General features: G+C 35.6%; 1 protein-coding gene across 1 annotated transcript in view; it reads right to left on the bottom strand.

The window, feature by feature from the left end:
• Positions 1–10,012: 10,012 nt before the first annotated feature.
• Positions 10,013–22,019, bottom strand: part of LOC149785795 (NSFL1 cofactor p47-like) — a 45,368-nt gene continuing 33,361 nt past the window's right edge. Inside the window, exons 8-10 of the mRNA XM_089979717.1 lie at positions 21,561–21,698; positions 16,962–17,021; positions 10,013–11,962 (exon numbers count right to left, since the gene is read on the bottom strand). Coding sequence (XP_089835843.1) covers positions 11,830–11,962; positions 16,962–17,021; positions 21,561–21,698 — 331 coding nt within the window. The 3' untranslated portion in view covers positions 10,013–11,829. The remainder of the gene's footprint in view (positions 11,963–16,961; positions 17,022–21,560; positions 21,699–22,019) is intronic.

Below are 22,019 nucleotides of genomic sequence, written 5' to 3'. Positions count from 1 at the left end.
TACATTCCGCGATCACACACACCTTCTGGATCCAGTAAGGACAAAAATTTGTCTTTTCTGTCTATAGACAAAGGGCAATAATTCTTGACCATTAAACCCCCAACCCCTGCCGCCTACAGGTGATGCTAGTTTTACGCTTTCATTAGTGAATTGACATTATTTACTTAGCCTTCCCAAATGCATTGCAAATTTATGCTACTTTTCATCCCATCCATTGATGATTTTATTTTCAAATGTACAGGTTGTATATCTTATTTTCTGAATTTCTACCATAATTATGTGATTTTTTTTTTACAAGTGCAGACTCAGTTTCTGTGTTCTCTGACCAAATGGCTCTGCACGGGACTATTCTTTTGGAACATGTTGAAGTTCACTTTCACAAACACTCATTCACCTGCAGGTTTAGTAATGTCACTGGCTGCATTTAACTGGGCATTTTTTATTTTTTTTTCTCTTTCTTTGTAATTTCAATATTAACTATGACTATGTGAGTGAAATACAAGAGTGCAAAGCCAGCAAGAAATCTCCTGATGCGTGTCTCGCATGTACAAAGTGTATTATGCTGGCTTTGTACAGCATGTACACAATTTGGTCGGAGAATACACGACTGACAGTTCTAAGAAAAACACAAGAAATGGAGTGATGTAAAAAATCAAAAGACGGAGTACTGATATTTTGAACATTCACTTTATACTGAGTCTTTGACCAGCCTGGTGGAGGATGCCATTATATTGGGGGAAATGGAAGGAACTAAGGTTTCTCAATCATTTACACCATCTCTGGAGTTACAACCAGGTGGAATCACAAATTGCCCACCTTTGTGTTCCAGTACCAGATCCCGAGGCTTGGTTTGTCAACACTCTTTGTTGGGTGGATCCATGGTCCTCTGCCTACCTCTCCCCCCCCCCCCCATCTTAGTTCCTAAGATCATACATGAAATTGAGGGAAGTGCAAAATAAATCTGATCACCGCTCTCTGCCCGTTACAACGATCTTCTTGATCTAGCAATCAATCTACCCGGGACTTCTTTTATTGCAGAGTATTCTTTAAGAAATTCAATGCTTTTAAGCAGTTTTAAAAATTTTGGGTTGCTATATAAACTGGACTGGTAATATACCAGAAAAGTTATGTGATGGTCTATTTTATTCTCTTGTCTAGCACAAGTTTGTTATTGCTTCTCATGAACTACTGGGAGGATTGTCATGAAATTTTACAGACACATTCATCCCAAGATCTAGCCAATCCTATATAAAAACAGTGCCCCTCAAGCAGATATCATGGCAGCCACCCAATAAGTTTTATCACTACTTCTCCTGAACGGATGGACATAATGACATGGGTTATGACTAATCCTTCTGTGGACATGGGTGGACATGTTGACCCACTGAAACTTAGATATCTTGTTGATCCTAAATAAAAATGGCGTCTGCTGGGCATCCAATGTCTGGCCATCTTGAAAAATATATCAATACTCCTCCCAAATGGATGGTCATATTGATGCATGATTTTCATTGCAATCTTCGACATGGCTGCTGTGGAAAGAGATATGCTACTTCTGAATGGATGGTGATGACATGGGGTTTTACTGAAAGACTTAACTGTGCCTAGTTGGTCTTACATGCTGACCTGACATCCAAAATGGTCATAATGGTTTCCATCTAGAAAAACTTACCACTACTACTACTCATTAACACAGTCATATATAATGGCATTTTCACTAAATGACTTTGTATGATGTCTTGTTGATTTTAAATTAAAAGGGTGCCTGTCAGAGATCTATACAACAAACCAGTGTGGCTGCCATGTTGGCCAACTTGAAAACATAAATAATGCTCCTGAATGTATGGTCAAATTAACTTGAGGTTTTCGTTAAAAGATTAAAAGACTTCTAATAATATTTAGGTCTTAAATGAAAATGGTGCTAATATAACAACATGAATGATTGCCATGGTAGCCAGCTTGTAAATGTTGGTATTGCTACTCCAGAGTCCTAACAACACTAAAATACTTGTTGTGTCTATTTGTTTCTAAATGAAAATGGTGCTGGAAAATCTTGTTCTGCTTCTGAAATCCAATATGGTCATCAGCAGCAGACCTACCAACACTGACGAGTCTGTCTCAGTAAGGCAGTTGATTTTTTTTCTCCACAAGATTGACCAGTTTTCAGTAAGGTGTAACAAAATATCAATAACTGCTATTGTAAAGCTGGAAAACGTAATTAAAAGTTTGATGCATCGGCGATAAACATTATGTTCAACTGAAAAGTTTGTAAAGTATGCATTGACTTTATTTACTACTAATACAGTTGCACAAACTATAGTTCCAAACCCTATGCGAGTCAATGGCTTGCTGATATCTCTTAACTTGACATAATTCTTGGAAATTCTTTTCCATTTCACATGACTATGGGTATCATATCTCCCATAAGACATACTCAAATTGGCATGTGATGTCCAATAAACGTAATTGTGTCCTTTCCAACTTTTATTCACAAGAATCTGAATACTCCTTTTTATTCTTCTGTGTTGATTATTAACACTTTCTATAGGCTTATTTTCCCTTTTGTCTTAAACATGCATCGCTTTCTGGACGCCATTTTAAAAATTATATAATCAACAGTTTGATCATGCAGACGCTTCACATGAACAAATAGTGCAGCTTAAAGCATCTGAGGTGCTGCTGTAAAGTTAGTCTGGTTCCCTGACCAATTTCACTAATTCTAATATGAAGTCCAGATCCAAATAAAACACATAAACCAATCGTCCAGACTTTTTGGCAACGATCATTGTTCTGGACTTTTTGCTTGTATGCCATAAGTCTGCATTTTAAGGTTAATTTTCGTAAGACATGGCAAAATCATAAGAGTTTGCAGGTCTACAGCAGCCAGACTAAAAAACTTGTTACCATCACTACTTGTCAACAATTATCATACTACTATAAACATTAGGTTTTCATATAATTTCTAGTTAATCCTAAATGAAAATAGTACCAGTCAGACATCCCTTCAAACCAATTAATATGGCTGGCACAGGGTACATCTTGAAAAAATTATCAAAACTCCTGATTGGATGGTTGTATAAATGAGATTTCTTATAATGTGGAGCTGGTCTTAAATGAGAATGGTACTGATATAACATCCAACATGGCTGCCAGATTGAAAAGTTTGTCATTGATACTCCAGAATGGATGTCCATATCACCATTTGGGTTTTACTAAAAGACTTATTATGGTGTCCTGCTGGCATAAAATGAAAATAGCGCTGAGCTGATATCCAATATAGCCACCATTGTGGCTTGTTACCACATATCTGGATGGTTATAATGATTTGGTGTTTTTTACTTTTTGCAATGATCCTACATGTTGCCTATCAGTCATCTAATATTACTACCACAGTGGACATCTTATCATTGTTCCTCCTGTATGGATGTTTGCTTTTACACGCAGGTCTTTGCCAAAGTACTTATGAGGTCTAGTTGGTCCTAAATGAAAATGATGCCGATTTGACATGCCACAATGGCCACCTTGAAAAGCTAGTTATGTATTTAACACCATTTTTCAGCACATTATAGGTTGTTGTTGTTGTGGGGTTTAACGCCATATTTCAGCACACAATAGGCTATGCATGGTGGTCAGGGAACCACCGACCCACAAGAAGCTACTGGCAAGCTTTCTCACATACCCACATTGGCCGAATCCAAGACTCAAACCCACGCAGACAGAGGTGAGATGGCAGTGATCCATAACGGAGAGCGCTTTAGACCACTTGGGGCCCTGCACATTATAGGCTATACATAGCAGCCAGTATATTTGGAAAAAGGAAGAGCCACCAACCCACAGGAAGTTATTAGCTTTCTCACATACCTGTGTAGGTTAAACTGAGATGCAAACTCTCAGAGGTGAGATGTTTGAGTGATTTGTCAAAGCAAGCATCTTTGAAGACTCAGTCATTCAGGGGCTTCTCCTCTTCTTAAATAGATGGTCATATCAATATAGAGTTTTCACCAAAAGACTTCTTATGATGTTTACTTGGTTCAGTATGAAATTGCTGCCAGTATGGAAAGAAAAATTGCTACCATCTTTTTATTGTTACTCTACCCGAGTTGATGGCTGTATCAACATGGGGTTTTCACTAAAAGACTTGATGTTCTGTTTGTATTAGGGGACCTCAGGTGGATGAATTGATGGTTGTATGAACATGCATGGGGTTTTCACTAAAAGACTTGATGTCCTGTTTGTATTAGGGGACCTCAAGTGGCTGAATTGATGGTTGTATCAACGTGGGGTTTTCGCTAAAAGACTTGATGTCTTGTTTGTATTAGGAGACCTCAGGTGGCTGAATAAATGGTTGTATCAATGTGGGGTTTTCACTAAAGACTTGATGTCCTGTTTGTATTAGGAGACCTCAGGTGGCTGAATTGATGGTTTTATCAACGTGGGATTTTCACTAAAAGACGTGATGTCCTGTTTGTATTAGGGGACCTCAGGTGGTTGAATTGATGGTTGTATCAACGTGAGGTTTTCACTAAAGACGTGATGTCTTGTTTGTATTAGGGGACCTCAAGTTGTATCAGTGGGGTTTTCACTAAAAGATGTGATGTCCTGTTTGTATTAGGGGACCTCAGGTTGTATCAGTGTGGGGTTTTCACTAAAAGACGTGATGTCCTGTTTGTATTAGGGGACCTCAGATTGTATCAATGTGGGGTTTTCACTAAAAGACATGATGTCCTGTTTGTATTAGGGGACCTCGGGTGGCTGAGAGGTCTAAGATGCTCTCCATAACAGATCACATACTTCACGTCTGTCCTCATGGGTTTGAGTCTTGGCATGGCCAATTTGAATATGTGAGAAAGCTTGCCAGTATCTTCCTGACGTTTTCATGGATTCTTCCTCCACCAAATATACTGGCCATAATGCATGGCCTATTGTGTGCTGAAAAATGGCATTAAACCCACCAAACCAGACCACAGCAACATGAGATTATTACCGAATGTCAAGCTGGTCTTAAATTGAAATGGCTCTGATCTGACATCCAAAATGGCCACCATGCTATCTTGAAAATTGTGGTATACAGTGTAGCTTCATTTCCTTAATGAATAACCATCGCAACATCAGGTTTTCACAAAAATGCTTTTTATGAAATGTTGTTGGTCCTAAATAAAAAATGGTGACAATATGACCTTTAACATGTGGATAACATCAATATCTTGTTTTACCTTTTAACACATGGTCATATAGGCATGAGATTTTCTCTAAAAATCTTTGATATCTAGTTGGTCCTAAATAAAATAGTGCTTATAAGACCTCCAACATGATGGCTATCTTGAATTTGGTTGCCACTACCCTTCTTTATGTTATTGTCATATTGACATTGGGATTTGCCTTTAACTCATTCTGCCCCAGAGGTTTTAGTCGTTTTCGCCTGAAATGCGAGTAGGAAAGACATTTTGGGGGCTATTTCTAAATACATCGTAACACATCGGCTTTCAACAGATTTTCCATGAGACGAATGCCTAGTTGTATTAGAAACATTGTTTTCCATTGGTTATTTTGCTTGTGCATGAGCAGAAGGGTAAAAATTTGATTTTTTTATTATTTTTTTTGCTTTATGGACCCATCATTTTCGTATGGAGACCACTCTTTATTCCAAATGCCCACCTTATCCTAGTTTTTGCAATGGTTCACCTGTCTTTGTGCAGTTCAAACTGGTCTGCCTTAGATCTGAGGCCAAAAGGTATAAAATCCAGACACAAAATCACATCCTGACCACAAGGAAATTTTGGATGAAAAAAAAAGCTGGTCCAAAAACTTAGGTTTTTCCCTAAGTATTTTGTAGTGCAACTAGAACTTCCAGATTTTTTGGTATCATTGTAGAGCTATATCTGTCTGCTTTTTTGTAATACCACCCACTTCGGTATATCTTAAACGACTTTGATGCAGAGCTTGGAAATAGGGTACAGCCTCATCATGCCTACAGGCGGGACTAGGACCGAATGAGTTAAAGACTAAGGACTCTGTACAGTTAGTCCAAAATAAAACTAGTGCCAAAGTGACCTATAATAATCTGACATTTCTTGTAACAGCTACTTCTCATGAATACGGATATTTAAATAATTAAAATGACAAAATGATGCCTCTTTCCTGCAATATACAATTGTATTAAAATGTTGCTGATCAACTCTCTAAATTGGCTGTCTTGACTGCCATCCTGAAAATCTTTATATTGCTATTTCTAAACAGACAGTCATGTGAACATGGTTCTAAAAGAAAATGGTGCTCATTTGATTTCCAACCTGGCACCATGATGGCAATCTTGAAAATACATCATTAGTTTCCTTGCATGAATGGTGACACTGGCATGTTTATTTTTTCATTAAACACTTTTTGCATGAATGGTGAGAGTGACATGGGGTTTTTCAGTAAACACTTCTTGCAGAAATGGTGACACCGACATGGGTTTTTTCATTAAACACTTACTGAAATATTAGTTGGTTCTGAATGAAAATGGTTCAGATCTGACCACCAATGTATCCCTGCTTCTGTGAAGGAGTTTGAAATCTAGACCTAATTAACCTTGAGGTCATGTTAAAGGTCATTGCATGCAGTTTGGTAGTTCATTTAGCTGCATTCTTATCAACAAGTTGTCCCTGACATTGATTTTAAGGTCAAAGGTCTTGACTCGTTTTAGCTGTACTGGCTTGTGAACACATTAACACAAAAATGTATGAATGGATTTTTATGAAAACCATTTTGTGCCTACATACTTTGAATAATACCACTTCAATACCTTGATAAAGGGGGAGAGGTTCCTAAAGGTATTAATTACAAGTATTGATCTACCATGTATGTATATCTTGACCCGATCTGGGGTAAGTTCATAATACTGGGTTTGAGGCCATATGCCATGACAAAGAATTTCGAATTTCACTTATAAGGGTCTAGTTTAATAGTTTTACTACCAAGTTTTGTATGTTGGAGTTTCTAGAATATAACAGAGATGACTTCAAAACTCTGCAGTTAAGATGAATAAAACAAAAAACTTGCTCATAGTGGATTCCTAGAAATTCATTTCCACCAGTAAAGCATCAATCCATTTGAGGAATCCTTACATTTTATATTTTACCTTGTGCTTCATTTTTACATTTTTTTAATACGGGTTTGTTTCCCAATTTATTTTTGCAATTCTTTATTTGTAAATTTTTCTGTCTGCATGTGGTTGTCACTATGTGCCCACTGATGTGCTGCTGTGCTGTAAAATACATACATATCCTTAAAGGGACTATTGTTCTGTAATCTATTTAGAGATAAAACAAGAGACGCAAGTGGGTCTGAGAGCACTCAGCCAATTGCAAAAGCCAAGAAATCTGGGTCAGTAGGCTGCCTTGTGTTAAACTTTCCATTAACACTGTTGATTGCATAAAGCAAAACTTTTTCAAGATTTTTGCATTTTCATCCATATTTGATGGTACATCATTATCATTTGTTTAATACTGAAATGCTCTTATGCCAGGACATTTCACATCAAAGTTGGTCAAATTCTGCTCGGCGCTTTTTAGATCTGGGCATTAGGTAATGTGAGGTTATGGTGTGACCTTGTGTCAATCATGCATCATCTAAGCAGTTGTTGAGAAGTTATTTAAAGTGCTCATTTCTGTTTTTAGTAAAAGCAGTTAATATCTGTCATATGACCTAACTTGAGGCAATACCAGCTTCACCTGTAACACCAGCAACAAAGGGGTATATAAACCTCTCACTGTCAAGACAAAGTGGTTAGTTGAACAAATGAATCAACCATAAACAAGTCCCTCTGATGAGTTACAATATTAACAAAACCTGTCAGTGACCAGGGTTGACAAGACCACACCAGCAGATGCGAGGGAACACCTCCACATCCATGCAGTCATCATCTTCCCTAAATGAAAATGGCACCTAAAATGACCTCCAGGAGCCAGATTGAAAATATTATTGCTACTATTGGACATCCAATATGGCCTCCACATCAGCAAGACAAAACATTACCTCGACTGGAACAGGTTGTTGAAAATTTTGTTACTACTACTTATGATGTCTAGTTCATACTTAGAAAATGGTCCTAATGTGGTATCCAGTATGTCTGCCATGTTATCCATCTTGGAAATCTTATCTCTGCTTTTCCTGAATGATTATATCAACACTGAGTCTCCACTTAAGGGCCTATTATAATGTCTAGTTGCTAGTAAATGAAAATGGTGCCCATTGAACATGCCTTGCAAGATCCAATACGGCCACCACTGGCTAGCTTGAAATTCTTGTCATTACTCATCCTGAATGGGTCGTCATATTGACTTGGTGTTTCACTAAAGACCCTATATTATGTCAAGCTGCATCTAACGAAAACGGTACATGTCTGACATCGAATATGGCCACATTTGCAGCCATCTAAAAAAAATGCTTTTACTTCTACTCTTAAAAATGGATGGTTCTTCTGGCATATTTCACTTATAGGCTTCTTGTGATGTTTAGTTGAAAACTTTTTTATCCTTGCTCGACCTAAATGGACTCTTGTATCAACATGAGGTTTTCACCAAGAGATTTGCAATTTCTACTGGGTACTAAATTAAAAATGGTACCAATCTGACCTCCAACACAGGTGTGAAATATGTGATTGCTACTTGATTGTTATCATTTATGCCATTTCTGGATACACCTAAAGTATGAATGATATCATGTCAACAACTTTTTTCCTCCAAAAAATAAAGATTTAACCAATTAAGCATGTGGTTATATCTTATATAAGTTTGGTGATGTACTATCCATGATATCAGGTTTAAAATTAAATACCAAAAAGAAAATATTTTGTACTGCACTTATCAGGTATCTTGTGTACATGTAATAGTTTTCTTACCAAATATGGAATATTGGAGTTTCTCAAGGCACTTCTTTTTGTAATGGTGGCAATATTTGATGATAGAGTTGCATCGTTTTTATAAAATATAAAGGTCTTCATGCCAGAGTGCTTTCTGTCAAATTTGGTAAATTCCTATTAAGTGGTTTTAGAGAAAAAGTTTCTAGCAACAGTGGCTATGTTTGACTTTAGAATGGCATAATTTTTACAAATCTGAAAGGTTTTCATCCCAGGATGCTGGCAAATGTGATAAGTTTCTTTCGATTGGTTTTGGAGAAGACGTCCTGTCAAGTTTTGCCTGTTTATAGTAGCAAGGCCATTATGTAATGGCAGGTTGGTGACAGACGACAGACGGGTTTTCTATTTGCAGGCCATATTTTAAGGTTAATCAGCATCATGCCATGAGGCTTTCTGTCACATTTTATGAAAAAGTTTTTTTTAAACATTCTTTTAAAGTTTTTTTTAAAGCTTTTAGTAATGGTGGCAAATTTACATCATGCATATAATTGTGAAAGCCCTTCATTCCAAAATTTAGTCAGTTTGATGCATTGGTTTTTGAGAAGTTTACAATAGCAATTATTGAAGGACACAAGGCCATATCATAAGCTTACTTGGCCTTAATGGCCAAGTGACCTAAAAAGCAATGTAACAACTGGCACAATGGGTCCTGCTCATTGAACTAGAGCAGCTGGGCTGTAAACAGAGCAACTTGTGTTGTGAACCAAAGTTAGGTGAATGGACAATCAGGAGATGTAAGATCTCTCAATGATGATGTGGAATGCTGGAAATCAAACACTTTTAAGTTTCCACCAACATAATCTTCTTCTTAAATTTGGCTGAAATCAAACATTCCTTAGTAAGGTTATGCTGTGGAAACCAAAGGTGGACAGTCAGTCAGTCAATCCATCCAAAGGTGGACAGTCAGTCAGTCAATCCAATGTTCTTCTAAATGAAAATGTTGAACAAGGGTAGTACAAATGTATGGGTGTGGCTACTTCTAGCATCACTTGTCCCCACCTCCCTCTTTCTATAACAGTAATTTACATGAATTGGCTGATATGAACATCACAATTCTTGCACATATCTTCATTTCCATTAAGACCATCTCACCTGTTATTCAAAATAACCAAATCCAAATTTATTATTTTATTAGTCCACAGTTCATCACAACATCAATTTCACTGGACTCGCATGAAATAACTTCACCAATAATCCTACAGATACTTAAATCGTGTGCTGTGTATTGTTTATCAGCAATTCAGTGACTTGAACTTAAGAGTTTAATAAATTAACAAAACTGGCATGAAGTATTATTGCAGAAAAATGCTATCCATGAACTAGCTACCTTGAACCATAGCCCATATTTGTATGAGGTATTCTGTATAAATTATGCACACGGCTCTGTATAGAGCTTGGCTGACTTGTGAAGCTGGACCCTACAGAAAATAGGTGAGAAAAGAGACTAATGTACCATGCTTTTCAAAATATATTTATGTAGAAAAGAAATTTAGTTCAAAGTATTGATAAAATTTATGACACCAGCCATCAATGCAAGAAAAAAGATCTCACTATACAATATGCAGCAATGATTTAACCAGATTAAAGTATTTGCCTACCCTGTCTGCAGTTTGTAACCCCAACCAATTTTAAAAACAAAATGCACCATGTACAAAAATGTAATTCTAGTAATCAATTTATAATGTCTAACCTGACTGTTACCAGGGGTCTCTAACAGTCATCATGTACAAGTTTAAGCTAAATAGGAGTTCCTTTACTAACATAGCTACCATATTTACATCGGCAAGTATATTTTTCAGACTACAGGAGTGATGTAGTTCGTCTTTGATAATCTGCAAATAATTCAATAAGTATCTGTAATTGAAATCACTCATGTACATATGAGTTACACCACCTGCCCTGTTTTATTTTGTTGAATTATTTTGCAAAATATAAAACCACACATTGTAAATATTATATGCAGATGATGCAGTGTTTACTTTCTATGTATGGAGTCCAAAAAGCTTCCCCCTCCACTGAAAATGGACAGTGAATACAAAGATAACCTCTATTTCTTTTAAAAGTGCAAACAAGATAACAGTGTTAGGAAACCCCTGGCAAAAGTCGGGTTAGAAATTATAAATTAAGGGATGAAACAACTAAGTTTATTGCATTTTCTAGATCCGTCACACTTTTGTATGCAAGTTATAAACTGCAAGTGGGTAGGCAAATACTTCAGTCTACAGGGAAAATGCTTTGTAAATGTAGTTGTTGTATGGCCATTTAATTAATTTCAAGAAGTAATGATCCCAGAAAAGTGGCAACAATTGCAAACCTTAACAAGGAAACAGAAATGGAAGTAAGCAAGCCCCATTTTCCTGTATGAAAGGATTTCATCACATATGCAAACAGCTGTCTACACACATATGCACATAGCTGTCTACACACATATGCACAGTTGTCTACACACATATACAGTTGTCTACACACATATACAAACAGCTGTCTACACACATATTCAAACAGCTGTCTACACACATATGCAAACAGCTGTCGACACATAAGCAAACAGCTGTCTACACACATGCAAACAGCAGTCTAAACATATGCAAACAGCTGTTTACACACATGCAAACTGCTGTTTACACACATATGCACACATATGGCATACAAAAGTCATACATTATGTCAAATCTGATCTACAATTCAAGCATTTGTTATTTTTGAGGTATAAATAGTAACACAAACTTTTGCAACATTGGCCACTATACTATTGTAACATAAAGCTTCATATTTTGCATACAAACTCCAGCTGACCACAGTTTCTAGATGGACACTGCAGTATAAGCTTGTTGGTAATGTATTTCCTGGGATTTAAGTATAAAAAAACAAGCTTTCTACAGTGAGATTTTGTCTTTGTAGGTATTCTATATTCTATCACAGTTAACAGATTACTTTATCTTTTGGACAATTACAGCATTTAACAGTTTGCCTTCTTCCAAAGTCTCATTTTCATTGGTTAATTCCTTATTAGGAAATGTTGTCATCAACACAAACATACTTGAAGCATACTGTGGTCGAGATCTGAAAGACGGTTAAGGAAGATAATCACACTTGATCACCATACCACTGAAAATTGTCATTTCAATACAGTAGTAAAGCCTTTTCCAATTGGATAGATTGCTTTTTAACAGCTGGAAATATCCATAAAAGGCGTTATTGATGAATCAAGATATTTAAGGACAATTAACTGTGAGACAGATTGTAAAAAATCTGTTGTATGCTAACAAATTGTCCTCTACACCATATCATCATATATCAGATATAGTTAAACTTAATTTATTAAATAATAAATTTAATTAATAATTGCTATAATTACTCTCCATAACCATATTTGAACTTTACAATAAAAATGACTGCAAATTTTGCATCATCATAACAATCAGTATGATTGTATTAGATGAATTACTTGTTCCTGACTTTATCCAAACCCCAATGTTTGTTACTTATTTGCTCTCTCAACTAATCTTTTTAAAAACATACACTAAATTAAACCTCCAACAAATATGACCAAATACCTGAAACTGTATTGCTCATTACAAATGTCAGACATGTTTAAGTACTTTATGCTTCTCTGAGAAAAAACAGTGGGTGTGATAAATTAATATTATACATTGCAAACTAAAGGAATGGTGAGCAATTTGCAATATATATATATATATATATATATATATATATATATATATATATATATATATATATATATATATATATATATATATATATATATATTCTGATCATTATAATGACATGTACTGTGTTTGACAGAAATCTATTTTTTAAAAATGCAACAGTCTGTGAACATAGTGCAAGTCAAAAATGGTAATAACTCTTAAAAAAATAATGGCAGCACACAGATTTGTCACAGTAATCCATAACAAGAGCCCCCCGATGGGACTCACACTCAACTCACTGAAAGGAAAGTCCAAGGATCCAATACAAGATGATTTCTTTACTTTAACTGCTCAGTATTGAAACCATCTCTACAGCAATAACAAGATTTTAAAAATGGGTGATGACAATATTGGAAGTAATCAACACTATTTTCATTCACAACCAACAAAAGATCATTAAAAGTCTTTTGGTGAAAACCCTATATCAATATGACAATCCAATCAACAGGAGCAATAGAACAAAATTTTCAAGATGGCCATAATGGCAACCATATTGGATGTAAGACTGGTACCATTTTTATTTAGGACAAACTAGATATCTTAAGAAGTGGTCATGTTGGCTTAAGATTGGGATCATTTTTATTTAGAACCAACTAAACACAAGAAGTCTTTTGGTGCAAATGCCATGTAGATGTAACCATCCTTCTACAAGTATCAATAACAGGATTTACAAGCAGATTGGCATCATTTTTATATAGGATGAACCAAACATTAAAAAAAGTCTTCTGACAAAACCCCATGTCAATATGACTTTTCCATTCAGAAGGTAGAGGACAAATAGGATATTCTATATGGCTGCCACAGCGGCATTATTTGAAGTCATCACAATGTAAGTTTAGGATCAATTAGACATCATTGTCTTTCTGAGAAAACCCCATGTCAGTATGACCATCCATCCTGGAGAAATAACAATAACAAGATGTTGATGACTGGAGGTCAGATGGACACCATTTTCATCCAGTTCAGTCTAGATATCATATTATGTCTTCTGGTGAAAAACACATGCTAGTATGTCTTTCTGTTCAGAAGAAATAATAATCAGGTTTTCAAGAAAGGTGCCATGGCAACCACGCTGTGTGTCATTTGGGCAACAATTTAATTTAGTCTTTCAGCAAAAAACCCATGTTGATAAGACCAAATTTTCATGAGTCGCAATACAAAATTTCTAAATGCCCTCTGAGGCAGCAATACTGAATGTCCAAGTGGCATCATTTTCATGTTAGATCTTGTGATGAATGATGTGTGTGTATAGTTTAATGCCAATCCTTCAAATAGTTTAGGACGAGGAGCTATGGACAGACAATGGACTATGGACAACAGGCCACCCCACAAGTTCTTCTGGTCTGTGCCTAGTAGAGCTAAACAAAAATGCAAGGCAAGTTGTACCCAACATAGTCTATCTTGCACTGCATTCAACTACAGGACAAAAAAGGCAATATCTCTGGTAAAATTTCAAGAGCACAATGATATGTTACATGTATCTTCATAAGACAGCCATAACATGTACAAAGTTTCATGAAAAACCATAAAAACACTGAGACCAGATTCTGTCATACACTGCAATCTACCAGTAGCTCAAAGTCAAAGAAGACAATATCACTAACAAAAATCAGTGAAGTTCACTGATTTGTCAAAAAGTGCATTTTCTGATGATCATCATTTCACAAGTTGCATGAATATCCATGAAGTCTGTAAAACTAGCTGCACTCCCAAGATAAGATCATACACTGTATTCTGCTGCAAGTTAAAATGGGCAACAATTTTGATACAAATTTAAAGAGCAGAGGGATTTGTCAATATACACATATTCAGGTGATGACTATAAACTTAAGTCTTATGGCAATACATCAATTAACTGTTGTTATGTATATTTAATTTATATTGTGTGTTAGCTTTTCTCCATGAATATATGTGGTATATATTTATACTACATGTCTGACCTTACTCAGTAATAAAGCTCAGGGCCTACCTGGCTAATGTATTGTTATTTTGTAAACAATATATTACATAGCTAATATTTCTCACAGATTTTAGATTGTATATTAAGATGATTATTAATTCAAGGTAAACATGTTTATAGACGGATATGTTATTGTGTCTTAGTTAAATATTATTTAAACGTTGTTTACTTCAAAATCACCAATTTTTATCTTAACATCTGAAGTGGAATCAGTCTTTTAGTTGTATTCAGTTTTAATTTGAAGCAATTATTTACTTGAATTATTCACTGGAATTATAAAGTGCTCATTAATATTTTTCTGACTAAATCATTATTTTGCAATTATTGTGAATTCATTCAAGGACATTATGGAATATATCATTATGATACATCAAGACTGTTAGTTGATAAACACTATTCCAAGCCACTGGCACATCAGCACATTCAGTATTGGAATTCATTTGGAATACCACTGGAATTCATTACAAGTACTCTATGTTTTTGAACTTGTGATAGAACTTTTAGGACTACTTGGGATTTATTCAAAATACCGTTAAGTTCTTTTTAAATTTTCAAGTTTTTATTCAAAGAAATAAATTGTTGAGTTTTAAAAAAAACTTGTTGGTTTTTCACCCTTTCTGTTAATTAGTTTAAGTCCATAGGGTCTGAACACTGGGGTACAAGTTGTGCTAAAAGAGATTACGTCATTGAGTGCATGAAGTTATAAAACAGAAAAGGAGAGGAACTATACCAAGATGGTGGAAGCCAAATTATTTATCAATATGCACATCTTCAGACAACAACCATAACACTTACTAATTTTTCTGGCAATCCATTATAAATGTTAGACAAGTCAAGTTCACAAGATTCTGTCATATATGGCATTCAGCTGCAAGTCAAAATGGGCAACAACATAAAAACAATAATAGGACCAAGGTTATTTATCAGTATGCATGTTTAAGTGATGACCATAATCTTTAGCAAGTTTTTTCTACGGCAAACCATCAAAACCTGCAGGACTAGCTGTGCTAATGAGACTGTGTCATACAGTCATTCACTGCATTAAATCAGAAGACAAAAAAAGGTAATAACTCAAAAATTCAGAAGCAAATGATTTGTTGACATGTGCATCTTCAAGTGATGACTAACATTTTACAAGTTTCATGGCAATCCTTCAAAAACTGCAGGACTAGAGTTAAAAAGATTGTGTCATACACTGCATTAATGTTACCAGTCAATGCTCTTAAAATAAGTAACAGAAAAGAGCAAAAAGCAATAAGCTTTGCAAAATTCAACAAATAATTTATTTCCCTAGAATACAAAGTGAAAAATATTCCTAATTAATTCACTGATATTCTGAATGAATTCCTATACTGATGTAAAAACAATACAAAAAAATTGTGGTATTGCAAAAAAAATCCCAAATATTCCTAAAATTAGTCACAAGTCCTAATAATAATAGTTCTGAATAAACTTTATTGGAAATCTAAATTAAGTCCAATGCTGAAAGTGTTGATGTGCCTGTGATGGCTTGTAAAGTGTTGCTGTGCCCACAGTCTTTTGTTGGGTCACAATAATACAATCCAAGAAGAAATCATAATTCGAAATTTCAGTATAAATTCAAGTCTCTATTTTCAAGAATGTTATCAGAGCACTTTGTATTTCCAGAGAAGAAATAATCTGAATAATTGCAACTCAAATACTGTACACAACAATTCGATCCTTCTTGGATGTTAAAGCACAAATGAATCATCTTTCCAGTATTAAGACTATATAGTCTTCTACTTGACCTCTGGTCAACATTTCCATTTAACTTTTTCTAAAAAAACAACCATTACCTAACAGAAAATAATCTTTTAGAAACTTCTTAATGTTCATACAATAAAATGTCATTTATAATTAGAAAGTCCATTACTAAAATTATAATATATAACCTGGACTATATCAGGTACACCAGGTAAATTGTAGAATTCCAATAACCTAAACCCAGAACCAAATAAACATGTTTACTTTCATTAATAATGACCCTGACTGATACACAGAGAATATTTTAGCTACATATAAGTTGTTTAAAGAATTTTAAAAAATCAATAATTCGGGTCAAGTAGAAAACAAACTTGATTTTGGATGAGGTTACAATTTTTTTCAGAAAGTATCTAACAAACATTGCAAATTTAAAAAACATATTAATTAAGCTACCAGAAAAAACTAAACAAACAATTACACAATTAAAAACTGCAATAGCAAACTGACTTGTTATGTGCATATTCTGGTAATGGCCATAACACTTTTGAAGTTTTATGGTGTCCAAGAAGAAAGTATAAATGGACAGACATGATGATTACAAAATACCCCTGCCTCAGGGTATAAAACAGTTATACAAATTGTAAATGACTGTTCAAAAGGATACGAGATGATATAACTTCGAACATCCCTCACTCTGTGGTTATTATTAAACTTCGCAACAAGTCTGAAAAATAATATAAACAAGGTTAGAGGAATGATAATCTATGTCAACTGTACATAATTCAATTTTCACGATTGATGTGACAGGTAAGACATACTTGAAGGACCGACTGGATTTTCAAATTTTAATTTAATTATGAGATCAGATATAGCAAGTGCTATACTCATACACAGATGAAAATATAAAAAAATCAAAATTCAATTCTTATATGTACTATAATGGCTACTTGTTTTACTGAACTGCTTTTATTCATGAAGTTTAATTTGTGTTGACGTTTACGGCTACATACATTGTGCAATAAAGCCCTGCCTTGACTTATATGCATCCCAAAATATAAATCTCACAACAAACAAATGACTGGATGCATGTTATCAAATTTGTTCTACTCCATTATACAATGCACTCGCTAGAGAGAATACATTAAGAAAGAGTAAGTCAATCAAAAAACTGCATTACTGCTAAAACATTTCTGAGATCAGTCAAGTGCAAGTGTCAACCACTGTGATAACAGCTTTTATGGCAGTGGCTTGATAAAAAGAATAATATATTAAAATTGACTGCACTCAGAATTTTTAGATAAAGACGCTAAAAGTTCTATGTGGCAAGCAGAACAAAACTGCATTTAATTTAAACACAGCTGAGTGTGGTTTGTTCTAAAACAGTTATAGATCAACAATAGCTCAATGTTTCTAAACTAAATGAATTCATTCTTTCAACATGAATTCCTCAGAATATGTCCTCCTTGCTTTACCATAGCACCATCATACAACCTTTTAAAGTCAAAAGAACAAGGAAAGTAGGGCATAGTGACCCACATTGGCCTATGGTGAGTAGCACGCTCCAAGATGAATATAATCATTAAGTTTCATGACTGTACATACAACAATGTCACAGACACAGAGCCAAATACAACATCTTAACATAATCACTGGAACATGAAGTGGGTCATTGTGACCTCCATTTGCCTGTGATAAGCACTACCCTTCAAGATGAATATTCTCATTAAGTTTCATGACTTTGCAGTTTTCACAGAAAAAATCAGCTAAATGCAAGATTAGACCTTAAGCAATGACAATGCTGTCAGAAAAGTGACCCATATGTTTTGCCTGTGCTGCATAGGTGAGACAAAATGTTTGAATACAAAACAATACACATTGGTACTGGCACTTGTTTGTGCAGAAATGCCTTGATTCAGTGAAGGGCCTTCAGTATGAACAATTTATTATGAAAAGAAAAACCAGCTAGACACATGCATTAAGGGAGCATTTAAAACTGTCAGGCAAACTGACTGGATTTCTTAACAAGAGTGCCATAAATGGCACAGTATATATCCATCCAATGTCTAGCAGACTTCATTGCAGATAACTGAAACTTTTACAAAGAAACCATTTTTTTTCATTTCAATCAGTTTTCTTTACCCTTGACTCCAAAAGGCTTCTTCCTAACCCTAAGTGCAGACCATTCACAAAAACTGGTCTGTGATGTAGAACTAATGTTACTGTGTAGAAATTAATGTTCCACTTTCAGTCAGTGATCTTGACTTTTGATGTTTTGAATAAAAAATCTTCCTTAACCCAAATGCAAGCCATCAACAAAGTTTGAGGTATGTCATTAGAACTAATGTTATTGTGTGGAAACCATTTCTGTTCTTTAGTTGGGTACCCTGATCTCTGACTTTTTTACTCTTAAATTAATAGGTTCTTCGTTCCGTCTAAGCCATCCACAAAGTCGGGGAATATCAGATGAAACAGAACTGAAGTTATTGAGTGGTGGACAACCAAAGATGTGAGGACACTAAATTGGCATCAGATGAATCGATGCATTACTGCTGTCATAAAAAAATGTTTCCTCTCTGCTATGCTTGAGAACACTACACCACTGCCATGCGTGTGTGTGTGTGATTTGGATTTTAAATGCAGCCATAGCAATTTTTCAGTCATATCGCTACAATGTCTACGGTGTCACAGTTTATAGTGATGTCTAGCACTAGGGGATCATGCCGCAGACATGCAGCATCATGTCCCACCCAGTCACATTATCCTGACACCAGGCCCACCAGTCATAATACTAACCTCTTAATGCTGAGTGCCTAATGAGGCAGCTGTTAATACCATTTTTATAAGTCTTTGGTACGAGTCAGCCTGGGTCCAAGGTGGACATTCTAACCACTAGGCCACTGGAGTGGTATATGCTGTAATGTAAGCTATTACTTACCCATTTTATCTAAGATGGTTGGTCTGACACTTCAAGCTGATATTTAATCCATATTTCCACACTGCACGCTCAAACAAGAATTATTTAGGTGTTTTCACTTAAATCTTTATATCTTCTTAGATTTACTCAATCAAACTTTAACAAATTCCAATTCTGATTTTTAATTTCATTCAAACAATTTAAAAATAATTTAGAAATCATAAAATATGGCATATGTTGTAAAAACAAAATTGCATGCATGTTTTGTTCAGAGTTGGAGGAAAAAAACTTCTTTGATATGTCCTTTAGACAAACTTGATCCTTCTTCTCACAGATGCAAAGGAGAGCAGGAAAACATTTTTAAGTATCACATTCTTGAAGGAGGTTTCACTCACCAGATCATAAGAGGCTTTTGATAAAACCCATAACATGCATCAGAGATTCCATTTAGGCATTAGTGAGTCAGATACTGGTCTCTGCACTTCAAAATACTTGATGAGATTGGAAAGATGAGGGTCAAAACCAAAGACTGGACCTTTAGAGAACTTCAGCATATTGGATAGGGTTACTGTATAATCCTTTATAGTAAAAACCACATATCTTCTGCCTTTAAAGGGATAAAGAGGAAAGTCAGCCACAGAACTCACATATGGACAGCTTCCTACTGTACCAACTGCAAAAGATTCTCTTCTCTGCATCACAGACCTTGAAAGTAGATCATTTTGTGGCCTGGACAATGCAGTTGGCAACCTTACTCGGAAACATTTTCTTTCGAATATATCACTTGAGATGAACCAATTATGAAGGTGGAGGACCCCTGGCAGTGAAAACAGATCCCTCCTCTGATGTTATGTCCTGGGCTGATCTACCAACTAGTCAAGTAGAGTGCTAAACCATGATCACTGGGGCCGCAGATAGACAATCAGACTGAGCTGAGCAGAGGAGGTAATGACCTTAAATGTTAGGTGAATATAATTAATCTCTGAGGTAAAGCTTAAAATTAAAGAAACCAGTCTATTTTCTTGGAAATGGGTCATAAACAGTTGTAATAAATAGAAAAATTAGGAATGTACATGTTGATCTATGATGGGCAAATTGTTAGAATATTCTCAAAATTTTAAGATGTTTGGAATAAAAAATATGATATACTATATATATATGTACCAGAAAAGTGAAATCCATGTACATAGAAGAGCATGATATCATTTGTGTGTATGTGATTTGGATTTTTAATGTAGCTTTAACAATTTTTCAGTCATATCGCTATGATGTCTGCAGTGTGGCAGTTTATAACGTCTATTACTGGAGCATCATGCCGCAGACTTGTAGCATGATGTCCCACCCAGTCACATTATCCTGACACCAGGCCAACCAGTCCTAACACTAACCTCTTAATGCTGAGCGCCAAGCGAGGCAGCTGTTAGTACCATTTTTGTAAGTCTTTGGTATGACTCGGCCGGGGATAGAACCCTCGACTTCCCGCATCCAAGGCGGACGCTCTAACCACTAGGCCACCAGAGCGGTCATGATATCATTTGACGAAAACAAAGTGTAATGGGGACTAAAAAGGAACACAGGAAAGAGGGGATGCCAATTTATCCCCTTCACTGTTCAGCAGAATGGAGATTCGGGGGGGGGGGGGGGGGGGGGGCTATTAACTTAACTACAGTGACTACTATTCAAATACTGGTGATCAGTGACCAGTCAAAGACCGATCAGGCAATGATAGGTAGTAATTCTTATAGCAGGCAAACATGCAATAGAATAATTTTGAAGCAAGTACTAAAATAAATTTCCAGAACTACCACACAAGTGGAATTACTCACCCAAACACTGGGTAAGCAAAGAGGGGAAGAACAGAGAAGCACAACACTAGATGAACACAGTGCAATAAAATCCCCAAAATTATCAAGGCAGCTAACACCACAATCAAATAATGCAAGGACTTGGGGGATGATAACTCAATCAAAATGGAAAATTAGAATAATTTGCCAAAAATCATAGTTAAACACACAAATAAAGGCAAGTTTCCATAAGCAAACTGAACACATCATAGCATTACAAGCATCCGAGGAAGAATATCCTCCATGAGTTGATGATGTGTTAGTCCTGCTGGATCTGGGTTCTGTCCGTTCTAGATTTCCAGAATATTCTATGTAATGGGAGGTTGGAATTATGAGCTTGGGTGAAGAAACTTAGCATCCTGTAAGGTGAGAAAGGCAATAGTGACAGAAAATGTATTAATGCTTTAAAATATTAATTTTACCTACAAGTCTTATCATACCAGATATGTGTACAAAACTTCCCTCAGTCCTAAAACTTGTAGTGAATGAAAAACCACTCTTTTACCTTGATCCATCTGCCAGCCTTATTTGCAGAGTAGTTGTAGGTTTCGACTCATCAACATGTACTGACAATTCTCTTGCAGTAACAGTGGCAGATGCAGGGGCCACTGCTGATCCCTTGTTCACCATATATGGAACAGGGCTATGCAATATAAGACAAAGAACAGGGATCAATAATAGTTCTAACTTTATGCTGTCTCAGTCTCACACACACCAGACTGTTGTATCAAAAAAGCTCTGAATTTAGCAAAATGCCATTTCTCACAAAAATAAGAGCAAAATAGAATTTCTTCTGTCACATTATCTTTGTTTCATTTATCCAATTTTCAAGAAACAGGCTCTTTAAAACTAGTCATACATCAACTCTGAAGCATGATTTAATTTAAAAGGTCTTGATCAACAACACAAGGAAAAAATATATTCTAGTTTATTCTAGGACCCTCTATAGTTTTTGCTCCTGTCT

This window comes from Sinohyriopsis cumingii, chromosome 13 (assembly GCF_028554795.1).
Source record: "Sinohyriopsis cumingii isolate HCF-2022 chromosome 13, ASM2855479v2, whole genome shotgun sequence".
Lineage (NCBI taxonomy): Eukaryota > Metazoa > Mollusca > Bivalvia > Unionida > Unionidae > Sinohyriopsis > Sinohyriopsis cumingii.
This window is presented reverse-complemented; position numbering and strand designations above follow the sequence as displayed.